The sequence below is a fragment of the Perna viridis genome, chromosome 11 (genome assembly GCF_037379345.1).
Source record: "Perna viridis isolate PV_CMFRI_1.1 ecotype Kerala chromosome 11, ASM3737934v1, whole genome shotgun sequence".
NCBI lineage: Eukaryota > Metazoa > Mollusca > Bivalvia > Mytilida > Mytilidae > Perna > Perna viridis.
The window spans coordinates 12,676,548-12,695,539 of record NC_142455.1 but is presented as its reverse complement, the minus strand read 5'-3'; the positions used below and the strand labels follow the sequence as shown (position 1 = coordinate 12,695,539).

The following is an 18,992-nucleotide window of genomic DNA, read 5'->3' as shown; positions in this document are numbered from 1 at the left end:
TCTGAAAGAGTAATCAATGAAACCAAGGTTATAGCGGTAATCAAAAGAATGCAATCCAGGGACGAAGACCAGACATGGAAAACAGACATACACAACAAAGATCATAAAGTAACTAAAATCATACATACAAAGTAACAAAAACAAATGAGCAACTCGGACTCCACTAAAAACTGGGAGCATGGACCAGGTGCACCGGTAGGGTAAGCGTCCTCTGCTTTTCTAGAAACACCATTTTCTAAGCAGCTTGCAGCATTGTTATGAAACTTTGTCGGATTTAATATATCCACATAGAAAAATGCATACTGTCATAAGTTTATGTTTGGACAAAAATTATAGAAATGATGGCTGTTGAACTCAAGTGTTTTGTCAGCAAAACATGGTCTCATGCGTTGTCTGCAACTCCTCCTCAATGACTTGCATGATTGTTATGAAACTTACTTAGGTAATAAATTGTCATATTGGGATGTGCATATTGTCAGATATTTATGTTTGAACAAAAACTGCAGAAATTATGACCATTGGAACTTAGGCATTTTTCAGCAAAACTTTGTCTCAGGTGTTGTTCTTGTTCTTGACTCCCGCTAAATGATTTACAGGATTGTAGTGAAATTCAGGATTGCTGTCTAGTTCGGTTTTTAGAAATGGCAGCAAATTGTGTGTCAAAAAGTGCTTTGTCCATAAAAATTGTGTCCAATATGAATTGTCTGCCTACATTGGTCATAAAATGTACAGGGTTCATCAGGCTGTAGGGGTACTAGTCCTGAAAGGGGTAATATCTAGTTCCGATAACTGTTGCCCAAAAGTTATTTGCCTTCACCTGTGTCAAACAGAATTATCTTTATAATAATTTTGACCATAATTTATTGATTAATGAAAGTTCAAAAGCATTGATAATCAAGGAGATGACAGACACCTGGGGCAGATCCAGAATTTTATGAGGGGAAGTGTAATTAGGAGACGTAAAAAGGAAACCAGATTATGAGATGTTTAATGAATGAATAATTAATGATAAATTGCCATATTAAATATAAAATTTAGCATATTACGGTAATTTTTTGTTTTATATTTCAACCGGCGTAAAACCATTATGCCCTCACCTGGACATATTAAAATCAAGAGTTCTAGAAATGTCTATGTTCATGACGCAGCTCCATGTTATGGAAGAAGATCCAAACAAACAAATTGCATTTAGGAACTCGAAAGTAAAGGTAGTGGGTTAAAATGCAGTAACTGCACTAGATATCAGAATAATGAAATGTTTTACAATGTAAAATAAAATTCCTTATTCATCACAGATAAAATTTAAAGAACATAGGTGTGATAAATACTTAAAATTTAATTGATAACAACATTTCATACACAAACATTACTCTTCAATATCAAAAATATATATATCATAGATTTAAGTACTTCTCTGTCTAAGAATCAGGCATATTGTATATTTGTAAAAGATTTTATTGCATTATCCAAATATTTATACATCATAACCTCCAGAACAAACCATCAAAGTGTGTGCAAAGTTTGTCTTTTTAAGCTATTGATAGGTCAAATTTAGTTGAAATGCACTATGAAAAAAAAGGCTGGAAAATTTTCCCACACTTTTTCCAATGTATGCAGTAAAAAAACATCTTTGTCACTGATGCTTCAGGATTGATTTAAATAGCTTTTCAGTTGTTAAATAGATGTATTGAATATATTTGAGGCAAAAAAAGATCAAATTGAGAAAAATGATGTGCCATCCATTGCCTGATTTTTATGTAGAATTGTACTATATGGGTTCAATTATATGTAAATGATATTTTTTCAATAATTCTGTACTAATTTTTGTTCTGTCTATGAAGAAATAACCACAATTATGTGGTGCACATGAAATCCAAGTCACAGGCATTGAGATTATTTCAAATAGTCAGGGTAGCAATTTACTGTACAATTGCACAGTAAATGCATGGAATAATTCAACAGGTTACACATTTAAATTGGTAAATGGTCCTCCAAATACATGTTTAGAAATGCATGTTACATTGTATATATGAATTCACAAATATATTTTTTTTTTGTATTTACGTTCAGCTGACTAGAAAAAAAAACATCTTCATATTTAATGCTGTTCCAAATTTCCTGGTGTAGATCCAAGAAAAGGTGTGCTGTGAATACATGTCCCCTCCAAATCTTCATTGCTTGGTATTTTAATATTTCACAAATTATATACCCAAAAATATTCTCCCCTTACTTTGCTTGGCCTTTTAATTCTATTCATGCCACCTCTTAAGGGTAAGGGACACAACTCTTAGAAATCATTGGAATGTTTGTATTCTTCATTTTACATCAATCTCATGTAAGCATCAAAGTGACTTGGAGTGATTTCATTCTGTTTCAGAGAAAAGCTGGAAAGGCTTTGGTGAAATTGAATATGATACAAACACATCATTAATTTCAAGAGTTATGTCCCTTACCCTAGGTCTACCTCCTTAAATGAAACCCTGGATCTACTCACCCCAGATTCTACAGCACTATTTTAGATGTATACAGCAAGAGTGTCACATGTGAGAATCATATGATGTACAACATATGATTATCATACAAAGTGAGCATGAAATGATTAACAAAGGTTCCAGTTTGTATATGATTATCATATGAATATCACAAGAAAGTCATATGTTTTTCACAAAAATATGATAATCATACATTAGCAAGCCAATAATAACATATGAGAATCATATGACCATTATATGATAACTATCACATGAATATCATATAAATCCAGAAACATATGAGTATCTTATGTGGCACTTTTCGGTTGTGTATTTGACAGCACTATACTCTTAATTAGTTGAACAGCACCATGAAAAAATCCATTTCTCTCAATTACATTGTATCAAACTGAGTACAATGAGTATATTCAAGTATTTTTAAACACAGTCGATTCCATGTCTCGCCTTGGTGGTTGTAGAGGTTGGACTTTGGACATTACTTGACGAGCATAGTCTGTATTATGTAACCCTGCATCACGTAACCTTGCTTCTAACTTCATACGAGGATCTGATGTTATCTGAAAAAGAGGGAAAATTCAGAAACATAAAGTTTCATATTTATCTACAGAGAATTCCTATAAAAGCTACATAAGAAAATGCTGATAAGAATTATATTGTTCTCTTTTTTTTTTCCAAAAACATACTGACTATGATCCCATCGCAATGATTTTAAAGAGTAATCAAGGGAACCAAGGTTATGGCGGTAATCAAAAGAATGCAATCCAGGGACAAAGACCAGACATGGAAAACAGACATACACAACAAAGAACATAAAGTAACTAAAATCATACATACAAAGTAACAAAAGTAAATGAGCAACTCGGACTCCACAAAAAAACTGTGAGCATGGACCAGGTGCACTGGTAGGGTAAGAGTCCTCTGTTTTTCTAGAAACACCCGCCGAGTTGCTCATAAAAAGTCAAGTCCAGGGTAGACAAACGAGGAAAGGAAAACTATGACCCGTTGAATAAATCAGTTTTTATGGTGCTGATGGATACATCATAACGATCCACGAGTTCATGATGACGACAATAAAACTTCTGTAGTGATGACTTCAATCTTGTAACAACATAACCCTGTTCCAGAAGCCTATTTGTTACAGTTCTAGCGCGATACAAAAAGTCTGCGTAGTTTCGGCAAGCTCTGGCATAATTGATTGTGATATGAACACTCCATATGCAGGAGCCGAAGGGATGTTACCACAGATGAAAGGAAAGTTGACAATTCTGAATGAAAAGTCATCACGTTTGTCGTAAAGTTTGGTCAATAGTTTTCCTTTACCATCGATTTCCAAGTGTAGGTCAAGATATGAGGCTGACTTCACAGTGTCTGTAGTATCCTTTATCTCAAGCAACACAGCCAAATATGCTGTATATGATAATCATATGGTGATCAACTCATATGTCAATCATATGATTTTCACATATGATTGACATATGATAATCATATGATTTTGGCTTGAAAACATATGATAATCATGTATGTTAAAAACATATGATTTTCAATATGACCATATGATTTTCAGGTGTGACACTATTGGCTGCATAGCTAGGCTTTTTTAAGAAGCAGGAAAAGAGATAACAAAACTAATCTTGTTGTAAACCTTCCTTGCAGATTCTTCATAATTTGAACCTGTGCATACAAGTAACATACATGCAGCAGAAAAATTCTCCAAGTTCCAAAGTTTTAGTTCCAGGGTTGGTGTAAAATACTGTGGATATATATTCATTCATTGATATCTCATGTAGATTTTTTTAAGTGTCAGTCCCTGTAAGAATCAGGCAGTAGGTGAAACATGGTATGAAAAAAAAACAGCATTTTGATAGTGTAAAATAGACTATTTGCACCATCAGAATCGAGAAAAACAGACGAGATTTTCCATATCATGCTGTACCATTGAGTTACAATTTCATTGAAATGCATTGAAAATGACAAGGGCAGATAACTCTGTCAAAAATCTCATTTTCTAAGATTCTATTGAAAAATTTCTGAGCAAATCCAATGATGCAGAGATCAAATGAGGCCTTTTCAAATAGAGAAAGCATCCTTGAGTGATATTTTATTGTCAGATTGGTGGGGTTTTGACATGCATGTTTCTAATTTTTCACATTTTACCTGATACTTACAAACACTTACACTTAATTCCTAGTTTAATAGACAAAACAATTAAATCCTAAAAAAAAACATAGTAGATGGAATGATAGAACAATAAAGGAGTGGGATCAAAAGATTCTGAAAAGAAGGATTCCATGCTATTATTTATTCTTGCCCAAAGTTTCCAATATAAGGGGGTTCAAGCCCATACCCCCTGAATAAACCACTGCAATAGTCTCATTACCTGTTTACTTGTAAATCCTGTCACATTAAACAATGGCTTCTGAATGTCAACATCATCTTCATTTTCTACATGTCTGTTTTGCCATGCCTTAAATGGAAAATTACAACATTGATGGTATGTATATCATGTTAATGGATATCAAATTGCATGTAAATAAAGACGTTAAATTGATACATCAAAGAAAATGGTATTGCCAACTTGATATAGTTAAAGGATATTTAAAGGGAGATTACTGTGAAGGTACTTTAATTCGAGAATACCAATTTTCATGGATCAGGGAAGAAACACAAGTTCATGGATTTTTGAATTTGTGGTTTTGAAGTTTTCACTACATACATCAATTGGAATCTCCTATTTGTTGGGAACCTAATTTCTTGGTTTTGCCTACCCACAAATACTACGAAAATTGGTACCCCATGAACAATAGTACTTTCACAGTAAATGATATCCTGCCACTCTGTGGAGCAATTCAATTTAACTATGCACATCAAAAGTTACAACCATAAAGAGGAAGAAAGGTGGTAAAAATTTAGTATTCATAACATTCTTTAATATTCCAAGAAAGATAACTCCCATTCATTAAAAAAAATCAGGGCAGTTTGTGGGGAAACATTGTACAATGATCGTTGTTTTGTATAAATAATCTGATCAAACTGTAATTCAATTTTTTAATCTGTATGGAACTGAACAACTGTACAAATTTTGGAAAAGGTACTTCAATATCTCCTATAGTTATTATCCAGAAATTTTCAGCAGATGGACAGATGGACATGGACAAAGGTATCGTAAAATCATAACAATATCTAGCCACTTCATGTGGCAAGAGTAAACTTGTTTTTGACAGTATACATGCATTTGGCTCAATTCTAATACTGTAATTGGATTACATCATGAAAATTTGAGATTAGTTCTCTTTAGTACAAGTTTAAAGTTCTTAGAATTTATGCTTATGAAAAATCTACCATATCTAAAAGATTTAAAGCCCTTTAAATTAATTTCTTGGTTCTTGTGTCATTTTTAATGAAAACTAAAGGGGGCACTTCATTTCACCTTTTTACTGCCAACAAGAGCAATGAAGGTGTTTCTTACATTGTTAATGGACAGAAAAATATATGAGAGAGATGGTTTACCTTTTTATATCATTTATTTAGACTAAAATATAACTTTTTTGTATATGCATTATAAGTGTTTGTTTAAACCATATATCGTATACCCTATATCACACCTGTAGACCTATATATTATACCCTTTATCACACCCTTAAACCTATATTGCATACCTTATATATCGCATCCCTTCACAGACCATACCGGTACTTGAAGTAAATATATGATATAATGAATATTACATGTCAAAATCTGTATCACATGCTGTATCAACCTGAGACTCCTATATCATCCCAAGGGCCACCGGCAATACAGATTTTAACATATCATGTTCATTATATCACATATTTTACCATACTTCAAGTATGGTCTGTGAAGGGGTTTGACATAGGGGATGTGATATACATCTGTGTTGCTGGTGGACCCTGGAGTGATATAAGAGTCTCAGCTTGATACAGCATGTGATACAGATTTTGACATGTAATATTCAGTATATATCATTGATATGGCAATAGAAATGGGTAACGAGTCACCCTCAAAAGAGGCACTGGAAACGTGAGAACTAATTAATTAACTCTAAGAGACCTAAATCTTAGACTTCTCTTGTGAGAGAGAACTGCCTTGGTGGTCTCAAGGTAGCATGCTTGCCTAGAGTGTGGGAGGTCATGGCTTTGATACTTGACTGAGTCCACCGAAAAACTTGATATTAGTAGTCACTGCTTCTCTGCCAAGCTGTATTCAAGAAGAAAGAGTGACAATTGGTTTGCTTGGAATCAGAAATATGTGTCTGAAATGGGGGCATGCCTACCTGCAGGTTGAAGCTTCTGTGAGCTAACACAAAAAATCTAGCTCAGTGTGTCCGAATAGTACAAAGCAGGGTCTGTTTATTTGGTACATTATGATCATCCTAAAATGCAGGAAACATCTGCCACAGGACATTAAACAATAATCAATCAATCAACCAACCAATCTCTTGAGAGATTGCCCTAAATCAAATAATCCAGTGGATATGCTCAACCATCAATTAAATTTATACAAGTAATACACTTAGCTTTATTTCTTAACCAGGGATGACTTTACGAGGTCTACAAACGAAGTGGAAATTGGCAAATTTGGAAGTAAATATATAGTAAAAAAAAAGAATCCTAATGGTGAAATCTGGATTTAAAATAGCAGAATTCCCCTACAAAGTTGAAAAAAAAATCATCACTCCTTAAGGTAGTGAAAGGCCAACTCTGCCTGTTTTTCTGTAATAATTTATAATAATACACACCTCTGTTTGTTGTAGAAGTCGATGTGGATCTCTTTCAGCTACCACTCTCACCTAAAATACACAGAAAAAAAATAAAGGATGAAGATGAAGAAAGATTGGATTTTGTTCATAGGAATACCACAAAAATGTTGACTACCAGGTACAGAAAAAAAAAGAAAACGATAAGATCTTATAAAAGGATAAGGGATAGAATGTGACAACCATGTGGGGTAAACACAGAAATTTAGCCAATTGTACCAGACTAAAGGATCCAACTCTTTGCAAATTTACAGAATGGCTTATTTTGTTCTATGGAGCTCTCTTGTTACACATTTACCAACTTTTTCAACTAGACACATTTGTCTACACTTGCTTGAAATAGCCACCCTGTCATTTTTTTAATCCTGTACTCACATTTTCTCATGATACCTGCACCCTTAAAGCCTCTAATCTTTCTCAATATACCTGCTCCCTTAAAGCCTCTAATCTTTCTTCTTTTTCTATCTCTGCCTGTTTCTTCTCTTCTTCCATGTATTTTCTTTCCTGTATCTTTGCATCAAGTTGTTCAGCTCGATATTTGATTCTAAAAAAAGATTTATATTTCATGTTTTTTATTCATATTTGTTGCTACAAAATTAAAGTCATCACAACCGAAGTTTTATGGTTGTCATTATGAACTCATAGATTGTTACGGTGTATCCATCTGCACCATGGGAATTGATTTGTTCAAACGTGTCATAGTTTTCCTTTTCTCTTTCGTCTACCACAGACATGACATTTTATGAGTAGCTCGGCAGGTGTTTCTAGAAAAGCAGAGGATGCTTACCCTATCTGTGCATCTGGTCCATTCTGCCAGTTTCTAAAGGAGTTCAGGTTGATAATTTACATTTGTCTCTATATGTATTATTTCAGTTATTTTATGTTCTTTATTGTGTCTATTTTCCCTGTTCAGTCTTTGTTCTTGGAATACATTCTTTTGATTTCTCCTTAAATCTTGCTACCCTTAATTACACTTTTATAAGGTCACTACTGTTTGAAAAATTTTTAAATAAACTCAACTTTTTGTGGTTTATTTTATTATTTCATGTTTACTTGGTTCAATAAAGGTTTATCTTCAAAACATTTTTTCATTATTATCTAGCCAGCAATAATGATTTCAGCAAAATTGATGTCAAATTTCTTTTATCTGTGAATCAAACATTTGTACTTGGTAAGAAAAAAGATGGCTGTTTCAAGTAGATATCAAGCGTAACATCATTTAAAACACAAAAAATCCTTTTTTAGGCTTCACACACCTAACTGTCATTAATTAACAAAACTAAAAAAGGTATTGCAACTTAACATCTGATTGGTTCAAAGTAAATATTAACAAATGTATCAAGATTTTTCATTGAACATCACATCAAAGAACACAAGGCCACACGAACTTGTCTTAGCCTGGTTTTGTCAACTTGAAAATGGCCATGTACGGAGGACTATACCTTTCTTCATCATATTTTGCTTGTTCTGCGAGCATATTCTTGAGATCTTCTAATCGTTTCCTATCTCTTTCAGCCTGGATTTGTCTTTTTCTTTCTTTTTCTTCATGAAATTTGGACAACTGAAAAAAGTAATGTATTAAAAATGTATTTTAACAAACTTTTTTTCCACAAAGACTATTTTCAACCCTGGGAGGAGGAGAAAAAGTCTGCTAAAAATAAACCAAAAAAACTTTTTTTCCTTATCAAAATACTAAATGATTTATGCAATGACAAATTACTGTACACTATGAAATAAAGTATTATAAAAAAATAAGTTGTTTTATAGTGTAAGTGGTTCTGCTTTTGATTTAGTTTGCAATTAAATTTTTGCCTTCCTTGTTTTATCAGTTTTTTGGTTGTAAGTATGTATAAATATGAGGCTCCCAGAAGCCTGAAACGCTCACCTGGTTGTTTTGTCTTTCAATGGCAATAAATTTAACAAGAGCTGTCTAACAATTTTGACTCAAGAAGACTTTGGTAGGATCATTACATGGCTAAACAGATAAAAATGAAAATTTGACCACAGATAGATCTCAGCATGCTGAACCCTTTTACCCTGTTACAAGAATTTGGCCAAACCTAATGGTTTTGGACATATATGCGAAAAACTACAGTCTGACCACTATGTTCTATTTTTAGTAATGGCAGCCATGTTTTTAGATGGATCAAGAATCTAAACACAACAATTGTGCAAGATACCCTTAGGAACATCTGTGCAAAGTTTCATATAATTCCACTCAGTAGTTTCAGAGGAGGAGATTTTTGAAAAATTGTTCACGGATGACGAAAACGGATGCCAAGTGATGGCAATATCTCACATGGCCTTTGGCTAGGTGAGCTAAAAAAGAATCTACTACAATCACAACAGCAACAGATACAGCTTCTTCTGTATTTGGCCAAGTTATCTTTTTCACTCAATGTGCTTTAAATAAAAATATTGATAGGTACAAAATTTACCAGTAAGTAACCCATAACTTACCTCTTCCTTTTCTTTAGATCTTTTCTTTGCCTCTAATTCTGCCTCTAATCTAACCCTCTCCCTTGCTGCTTCTAGTTTTTCTGATTCTATTTTATGTTGGATCATTAGAGCCTCCATCTGTTGTTCACGCCAATGGCGAAGCTGGAAAATAAACATATTTTTTTTCAAAAGAGCTTGGACATATATATTTCAGGTTTTATTCATATTTTACTGTACAACTGCACTGATGCACATGAAGGACAATGAAAAAAAAGCAAAACCTTTTTCCACAAAGGCAAAAAATTGAACAAAACATTACTAATAAATCCACCTAAAAAACTGAGTTACATTTCAACACACATGTACCTATTTTGTTACCTTTCAATATACATGTGCCTATTTTGTTACCTTTAAACATACATGTACCTATTTTTCTTATAACAATATAGATTACTCTTTTCCATTGACTCAGACATACACATGTACATCTATCTAGATAAATTTTGGGTACAAATCCAAGATTTTGGGTTTGGGAAGCTAAAAATGATCGCTAATTCTAAATCAAAAAGAATAAAGGTCTCATGCAATTTTATCTTTATTTTAAGGGAGGTGAAAGGTCTTGAGTAAGTATAGATATATGATTTAGCAAGCATGTTTAAATCTTCGATAAATAATTTAAATCAAGAATAGGCTTACGGAGAATCGGTTTTTCCAATGAAATCTGTAGAAACCTTGGAAAACATAAAATGGTGGGAGATCATTCACTTTAATCTAAGCACCATCTGGTGATTGAAAAATCACATGCATTTTTAATCACTGGCTTAGAATTGAAGAAATGCAACTTACTTTCTCATGAAGCACATCCCTTATATGCTTCTGTTTTTTATTATATTCTGCTTTAACTTCCTCCAGATGTGCTGCCATCTCTGCCTCAGTGAATATTGATTCAGCTTTGTGAAATAATGCAAGCCTTCCCTTGTTCCATGCCACCATCAAGGCCTTTTTCCTCTCTCGGAAATACTTGTTTGAATCACACCATTCTTCGTGTGCCACCTGCAAAATAATTATATATTGTAAGATGATTCACAATGTATTTTAGATCAACATTCAGTCTTTTTCCAAATATGAAATCAGAAAGAGATAAGGAGACAAAAATAAATTAATTAAGTAATAATTTTTTTATAGTGACCTGCTTTTTATGTATTACATGGATGAAGTAACTTATTATGTTTTAAACACCTGTGTGCTGTTTCACAAAAAGTAAAATTGATCGTAAGATGTGACATAACAATGCTATTCTCTGTTATGTCATTACTTACAATCAACTTTACCCTTACGACTTTTTGTGAAATTGCTGCCTGGCCCATTGGACCTCTTTTATAAGACACCTTGTAAATTCGATTAAACATGGAGTCATAAATGGCCAGCTTGTGGTAAAACGATGATAAAATGGACTTATAAAATGGACTTATAAATGGCCAGCCTGTGGTAAAACGATGATAAAATGGAGTCATAAATGGCCTGCCTGTGGTAAAACAATGATAAAATGGAGTCATAAATGGCCTGCCTGTGGTAAAACAATGATAAAATGGAGTCATAAATGGCCAGCCTGTGGTAAAACGATGATAAAATGGACTTATAAAATGGACTTATAAATGGCCAGCCTGTGGTAAAACGATGATAAAATGGAGTCATAAATGGCCTGCCTGTGGTAAAACAATGATAAAATGGAGTCATAAATGGCCTGCCGGTGGTAAAACAATGATAAAATGGAGTCATAAATGGCCTGCCGGTGGTAAAACAATGATAAAATGGAGTCATAAATGGCCTGCCTGTGGTAAAACAATGATAAAATGGAGTCATAAATGGCCTGCCTGTGGTAAAACAATGATAAAATGGACTGATAAACGGCCAGCCTGTGGTAAAACAATGATAAAATGGACTTATAAACGGCCAGCCTGTGGTAAAACAATGATAAAATGGAGTCATAAATGGCCAGCCTGTGGTAAAACAATGATAAAATGGACTTATAAACGGCCAGCCTGTGGTAAAACAATGATAAAATGGACTTATAAACGGCCAGCCTGTGGTAAAACAATGATAAAATGGAGTCATAAATGGCCAGCCTGTGGTAAAACAATGACAAAATGGAGTTTTTGTCATTTATTAGTTCCTTCATATTTATGCATAAACACAGCTTATGTATTGCACAAAATGTTGGTCATGAGTTTATCACTATTTTACCATGACTGTGGTTTAAATTAAAGAGCTTTGAAGCATGTCATATTAGAATTACTTATCAACCTTCATAATTGATATTATTCTGTATTTATATTTATTTAGTAGTTTCATTTTAAACAAAATTTCTCTTAATGCAGTAACTTTAAACAAAAATATTTATCTAATAAATAAACACAATTTTGCTGATTGTTTTTATTGATCAAACTTCATACCAGTTCCGCCCTGGTCTTTTTAGGTAGATGTCGCTGCAATCTGTCAATAATTAGTTTTCGTCTATTTTTCATCTCATGAGGATATTGCTCATATACAACTGTATATATATAATGATCTTCATCTGTCCATCCACCATTTTTTCCAAGCCTTGAAATAGATAAAAATTTCATGGTATTGTTAATTTACAATAATCAAACAAACAGCAAAAAGATGGAGTGACCTGCAAATCAGATTTTTCTATTCAAGAACCTTCTGATATTGATGGGGGGATTGTAAGGTTTCTATCGGATCAAAATAATTATTACACAATGTAAATGTTTAAAATATTTATTATTCTCATATATTAATAAAATTATCTCTTTTTGTATATATGTAAAAGCAAATTGGATCAAAATATTATTTCACCCATCTTCAAAATGTCTATTAACAAAAAAGTTTGAGTCAAAATATTTCATTTTAAAATTCTTTCAAGTTCAGCCCCACTCAAAGTCAAACAGTTGTCCCCTTCCTCAAAACAGATAGAATATAAAAAAGTAAAATTCTATCTATTACTGCATGATTCTATCTGAACTTGATGTTTAGATATTTTTTAATTTTCCTTACATGTGGTAAATATTATTTCCAAAACTGTTGAGTTATCTCCCCTTTATAACATAAGAATACGGGTAAATTCAATATTTCTATTTAAGACATTTTTCATACATCTATACACACTTTGAATACCTTAAAATTTTTGCATGTTCTTCTTCAAGAAACTTCAGTCTTTCCCTAAACTTCTCATCCACTACAATAAACTCTTGTAAAACAGTGACCTTGAGGTCAAAATCAGTACACTCAAGGTCATAGGCTTCCTCAGGTATACCAGGCTCAACATGGACTCTTTGACTCTCATCCATTGCAGAAATAGTTCCAAGAAAACCTGAAAAGAATCCAATATCAGATTGGTTCAGCTTTTAAAACATTTTTTCTGGCATGGATGTCATAAAACCTAAAAAATTACCTAAGGCTTAGAATATTCCTAACTTCCACCGTAAATCAGATCATAGTCTCTGGGTTTTAAGACACTGCAAACAGTTAAAAGTATTCTATGTCCTACATTATGTATTGAAGTGACATGTGGTTGAAATTTGATTTTTATTCTCCATGTAGGATTTGGCACTTTCACTTTTTTGTTTGTCGATGTGAACTATTTGTGCCTTCGTCAATGTATCCCCCTTTCAATCTTTTTCCAAGTGATTATTTCTTGCTGCCCTAATTTTCTATCTGGAACATGTAGTTATAATTCTTACCTGATCCTAACTCCTTTCTAGACATCTTATAATTCTTACCTAATCCTAACTCCTGTTCTTAGACACGCTGTAATTCTTACCTGATCCTAACTCCAGTTCTAGAAACGTTCTAATTCTTGCCTGATCCTAACTTCTGTTCTAGACACATTATAATTTTTACCTGATCCTAACTCCAGTTCTAGAAACGTTCTAATCCTTACCTGATCCCAACTTCTGTTCTAGACACATTATAATTCTTACCTGATCCTAACTCCAGTTCTAGAAACGTTCTAATCCTTACCTGATCCTAACTTCTGTTCTAGACACATTATAATTCTTACCTGATCCTAATTCCTGTTCTAGACACATTATAATCCTTACCTGATCCTAACTCCAGTTCTAGAAACGTTCTAATCCTTACCTGATCCTAACTTCTGTTCTAGACACATTATAATTCTTACCTGATCCTAATTCCTGTTCTAGACACATTTGTTGATGGTGTAGTTTTTCTAGGACCTGTTTTTGTTGTTGTTTGACATTATCGACGGTACACTGTATCTCACTGTGTTTCATTACCGTGTCGGGAGATCCCATCCTCAAATCCTCCATATTTTCTCTTAACCAATACTGTAAATCCTCTCTGAAATATCAAAGCATCTATAAATATGGAGCCTTTTTTGAAGTTGTATAAGTGTGCAGGCCTTTCATTAAGAGTCGATACCCAGTGCTTTTCCCTTCTAAGCTGCATAAAGGTATCTTCAGAATTTTAAAATTTCCCATATTTTTTTATTCGAAAATGACAGAAAGTACCTCCCACATGACCAAAGGTACCTGAATTGCAAAAAATTTAATGAATTCCCTGAGTGTGATCATTTTTTTGTTATAAAGATGTAATTCTGTTATTAAAATAGCAGGTTAATGAATTGTGGATGGACAATTTCAAAAAAATATGAAATTAAATTAGATCTCCTTCAAATATAATTGACTTGTTTGATGTATATTTAGAACAAAACAGGTTTTATCTCTTTTTTTTCATTTACAATCAGTTAAACATCTTTATTCCAAACTGTATTCTGACATACCCCACTGCAGACATGCACCTGTCCATAGTCAGGAGGTGATGGTCATTAATTTGCCTTTGTTTTACTTTTATGTTTACATTTTATTTTGAACAAGGGTCATCATTCTGTTGTTGTTGATTTTATTACTTTTGTTGGGGTCTTTTGGAGCTTACTTACAAGTGTAAATACACCTGTTGGAGACCTTTTAGGTGACCTCTGAAAGTGTTAACTAATTTTTTTTTCAGATTATATGCTGATGCACTTGTTGCTTTTCACCATATCCATTCTTGTTTCTATGGAGATTTTGAATACATCCTTGATAGTATGTTGTTGATTCCTTACATTAAGCAAGTAATGAAATATTAATTGATATCATGAAAGACAATTCAATATGGTGGAAGAAATCTAATGTTTGGGTATAAAATTGTGTTATCTGAAGTTTAGAATTTGTTGTTGCAAGTTTATTACCAATGACTATATATATAATTATATATACTGTGAAAGTATTATTGTTCGTTGGGTACGAATTTTCATGGTTTTCATGGGTAGGTCAAACCACAAAATTTGGTTCCCAATAAAAAAAGAGATTTCAACCGAAGTGTACACTGAAATCCTCAAAACCACTAATTGAAGAATCCATGAACTTGTGTTTCTTCCATAATCCACGAAAACTGGTATCCACGAATTGAAGTACTTTCACAGTAACAGAAGTTGTTTCCCATTATGAAAGGTAAATTCATTGCTAAGCTAGACAGGAAAAATTGTAACATATGTTTTTATGTAATGATTTTAAAAGTTAGGAACTAGGGCTGCAATGATATACCTACCTCACGATACTATAGGTATCACGATACAAAGGTGATATGATACATTTAGATACGAATCATATGACAGTAACGACACAAGAGCATGCTGACCTATATATTTCCTTTACTTTGAAATAAAGTATATTCAACAAATTTATATATATGATGAATTTTGTTGAAGCCAGGTCTATAACTTTGATCTTAAGAATAGATTCATGAATTTTTCGTCACATTTTTTCACATAGTAATTTCATTAATTTTTAAAAAAAAATAAAGTTGCATTTTAATCTGTATTGTATCATGTCTTCAGTCAAATGTATTGTATCCTGAACGAAAAGTGTTGTGATATATAGATATAACAATGAATCATTTCATCATTCATGGAAACATTTTTAGGACCAATATAGTAAAAATATCTTTTGTGATTTTGAAAATACATGAATTCATGTTATCAAAAATCATATGAAAACCATACCCTTTTCATGTATGAAATCCTATATAAAACATATTGGTATCGCATGGTTTTAATTTAAGTAGCACTCCACATAAGAATCATACAAAATGTGATTCATGGTTGACGAGCCTACATATATTTTTATTATTTTTTATTTTGTTTAAAATGTCATAGTGTAAAACAAAAAGTAACATGTGGTTTTTCATATAACCCATGTTCATAGGAGATCAAAATTATATGGAATGCACTGTAGATTTCAAAATAAAGGGAGATAACTCTCTAAATCCACTCAAATACAATAGAATCTATTGGATTTTCAATGTTGATTATCTCGTAAAACGCAGGCAGATATGAATGAGTAATTACACATTTCACAATATAGACCCAAAAGACAACTTAATTACAAAAATAAAAATATGTAGCCTTTTTGGGGGTGTTTTTCATTTTTCAGATTTTGTATGATTCTTACAAAGACAGCTACTTTAAACTTGTTTTTCATGAATTAATTCGTTAGTCAGAAACATGTTTTTCATATCTTTTTCATGGTGATCCTAAACATATGAAAAACATATGATAAAAATCTGTTGCAATTTTTCCCGTGTAACCAATGAGAACTATGAAAATAACACCCAATAAACAAACACTATTTTACAGTGGTTTTCTTTAGATCAATACCCGATTACCTGAGATTCCATACTGGCTCTGTTGTATTGGCCTTAAATTTTGCAAATTCAACATCAAGGGAAGCCTCAAACTCTTCAAAATCATCATAAAGAGGCTGACAAGTAGTTGCAGAGGTAAGGTTCACCCCTCGGTGAGTATCAACCTCGGACTGAAGCCTCTTTCGTAAATTGTTAAGTCTAATAAGCTCTTTATTCCAAACTAATTTATGCTGCTTCAACAAATTATTTTCTTTGCTTTGCTTTGATAATTGTTCAATTTTCTTCACTTTGAGGAGAGATTTCTGTCCCGAGAACTTTTTTTCAGCTGCCAGAAGACGAAGTTTATCATAATCAACAGGCTTATATTTGTTACTTCTGACTCCATTGATAGCTTTATTTACCAGCTTATCTGAAAAATAAAGTAAAATGGTTGGAAAGAGTAATCAAGGGAACCAAGGTTATAGCGGTAATCAAAAGAATGTAATCCAGGGACAAAGACCAGACATGGAAAACAGACATACACAACAAAGAACATAAAGTAAATAAAATCATACATACAAAGTAACAAAAGTAAATGAACAACTCGGACTCCACTAAAAACTGGGAGCATGGACCAGGTGCACCAGTAGGGTAAGCGTCCTCTGCTTCTCTAGAAACACCCGCCGAGTTGCTCATAAAAAGTCCAGGGTAGACAAACGAGGGAAAGAAAACTATGACCATGAATTCATCAGTTTATTAATTTTAGCAACATATTTAAAATGCTCTGGACAGTAAAAGTATGACCTAGCTTGACAATCTTGTTTAAAACTAGACATAGAAGCAAGTTTTTTTTCCAGATTGTTATGTACATGTATTTGAATAATTTTTGCATGTACACTACATTTATCACAATTTATTTCAACCTTTGCTATAATTTATGCTTAAACTTTCTTTCAATCTGGATAAAGACTTTTCTTGTTGGCAAGTGAGGAGGAATTATATCGACAGGAGACTCTGCCAATCAAATCAGCCATGTCATATGCATTAATTTGCATCAAATTGTTTGACATATACAGAACAAAATAAACAATCAACAGTTTTAGGATAATAATCCCAATTTTCAAAACAAATTAACTTTCTTATTTTATAAAAAATTTTGGTTCTCTAAAATGTTTTATTAAGATGGATTAATTTACATTTTGTGGGTGCATTTATAATACTTTTACTTGAAAATGAATCTTTAGTGATATTTAAATGTACATAATGTACCAGTACATGTAATTCCATTTTTTTCCTACATGTTCATGTGTGTCGTTATTTCAACGATTCACAGGTTGATTTTTTTGTCAATCATGTTTCACAGAAAATAAATTTCCATGATCATGGATCAAGAAAACATAAAAAGAGTATTCCCAATCAATCTCGACCATAGAGATTCAGAAGCTGGTTGTTTGTGTTGTAGATTGGTTCAATTAAGCTACAATCAAACACATTACTGGCTCATTACTTGTTACGTGTTGAATTCTCCCAGGTTCTAAATTAAATCACGCCACTTCAACTTTTTAAGCCAAGAAAGACAATTCAATGGAACTCTTTATTTCCGTAAAGGAAAAAAAATCACAAGGACGAAATATATGTCTCAATCACGAAGAACGAACATAAAACTCCGATGAAAACGATTCACGAACAATGCTTTCATCATAAATCATGAAACATAAATCTGTAGAAAAACAGATCACGATAGCAAAAATGCGCGGATCACAAAGAACGAAAATAATCCATCAGGCCCCTCAATATTTTAAAATATCTAGCACATATGTAAACATCATCACCTGTTTCATGGGAAGTATACTGCATAACAAAAGGATCAACTTGTTTTGCTGGTGATGCCATTTCTTAAAATTCTGTATAACAAGACGTATCTGTAAAATTAAAGATTTTAAACAGTTTAAGGACTTTTAAATTATTTTAAACAGGAGAAAGAAAAAAAAATCTCCTTCAATAGAACTTACTAAAATGCGTTCATGTCCTCTCTGGTGGAATCATCTATACTTTATATGTATTAATACATATATTAAACAAATTACAAATGTGTGTACAAGTATGCTATTTAATCGTTAATGGTGATGCATGGGGAATTAAAACGGTGTAGAAGCGTAGTTCTGAGTGTTTCTTCAATTTAATTTTTAGATTGTTAACATAGACATGTCGCGAGAAATACAATAATTTACAAACGATTCACAAAAACGCATTGTTTACCTTCCCAACAAAATGGTGCAATGTTACTAAATATGGGCGATTGACGGGAAAGATATGTACAATTTCCGTTAAAGAGCGATCCTCCTAAATCAAACGGAAAAACGCCAAATATATTTACTTTTCAACTTGATTTTTGACTCAGTAGTACCATACAGAGTAAACAGCAGTGGTGGTTCCAAAAGGAGCTGGGAGTTCCGGGGACCTGATCATCCTTCTTACATGTAATTGTTGAAATCTTTTTTTTTAATTTGGTGCTAAATTTGGACAAAAATGAGTAAAGAATTACATGAAACCCTCACCACTGGATCCGCACAGTTAAACTTGAATCAAAATGAGTTTTCTCT

The 18,992-nt window shown here is 32.8% G+C and overlaps 1 protein-coding gene across 1 annotated transcript; it reads right to left on the bottom strand.

Annotated features, from left to right (window-relative positions):
- Positions 1-972: 972 nt before the first annotated feature.
- On the bottom strand, positions 973-18,689 carry LOC148603024 (coiled-coil domain-containing protein 148-like). The gene is made up of 13 exons (XM_088553635.1): positions 18,649-18,689; positions 18,222-18,311; positions 16,432-16,819; positions 13,889-14,067; positions 12,883-13,078; positions 12,159-12,306; positions 10,552-10,758; positions 9,727-9,867; positions 8,709-8,827; positions 7,693-7,810; positions 7,249-7,299; positions 4,870-4,956; positions 973-3,049 (listed from the first exon to the last, which is right to left on the bottom strand). Exons 2-13 carry the CDS (start codon positions 18,280-18,282, stop codon positions 2,900-2,902), a joined length of 1,845 nt encoding a protein of 614 aa, XP_088409761.1. The 5' UTR covers positions 18,283-18,311; positions 18,649-18,689; the 3' UTR covers positions 973-2,899.
- Between the last annotated feature and the right edge of the window lie 303 nt (positions 18,690-18,992).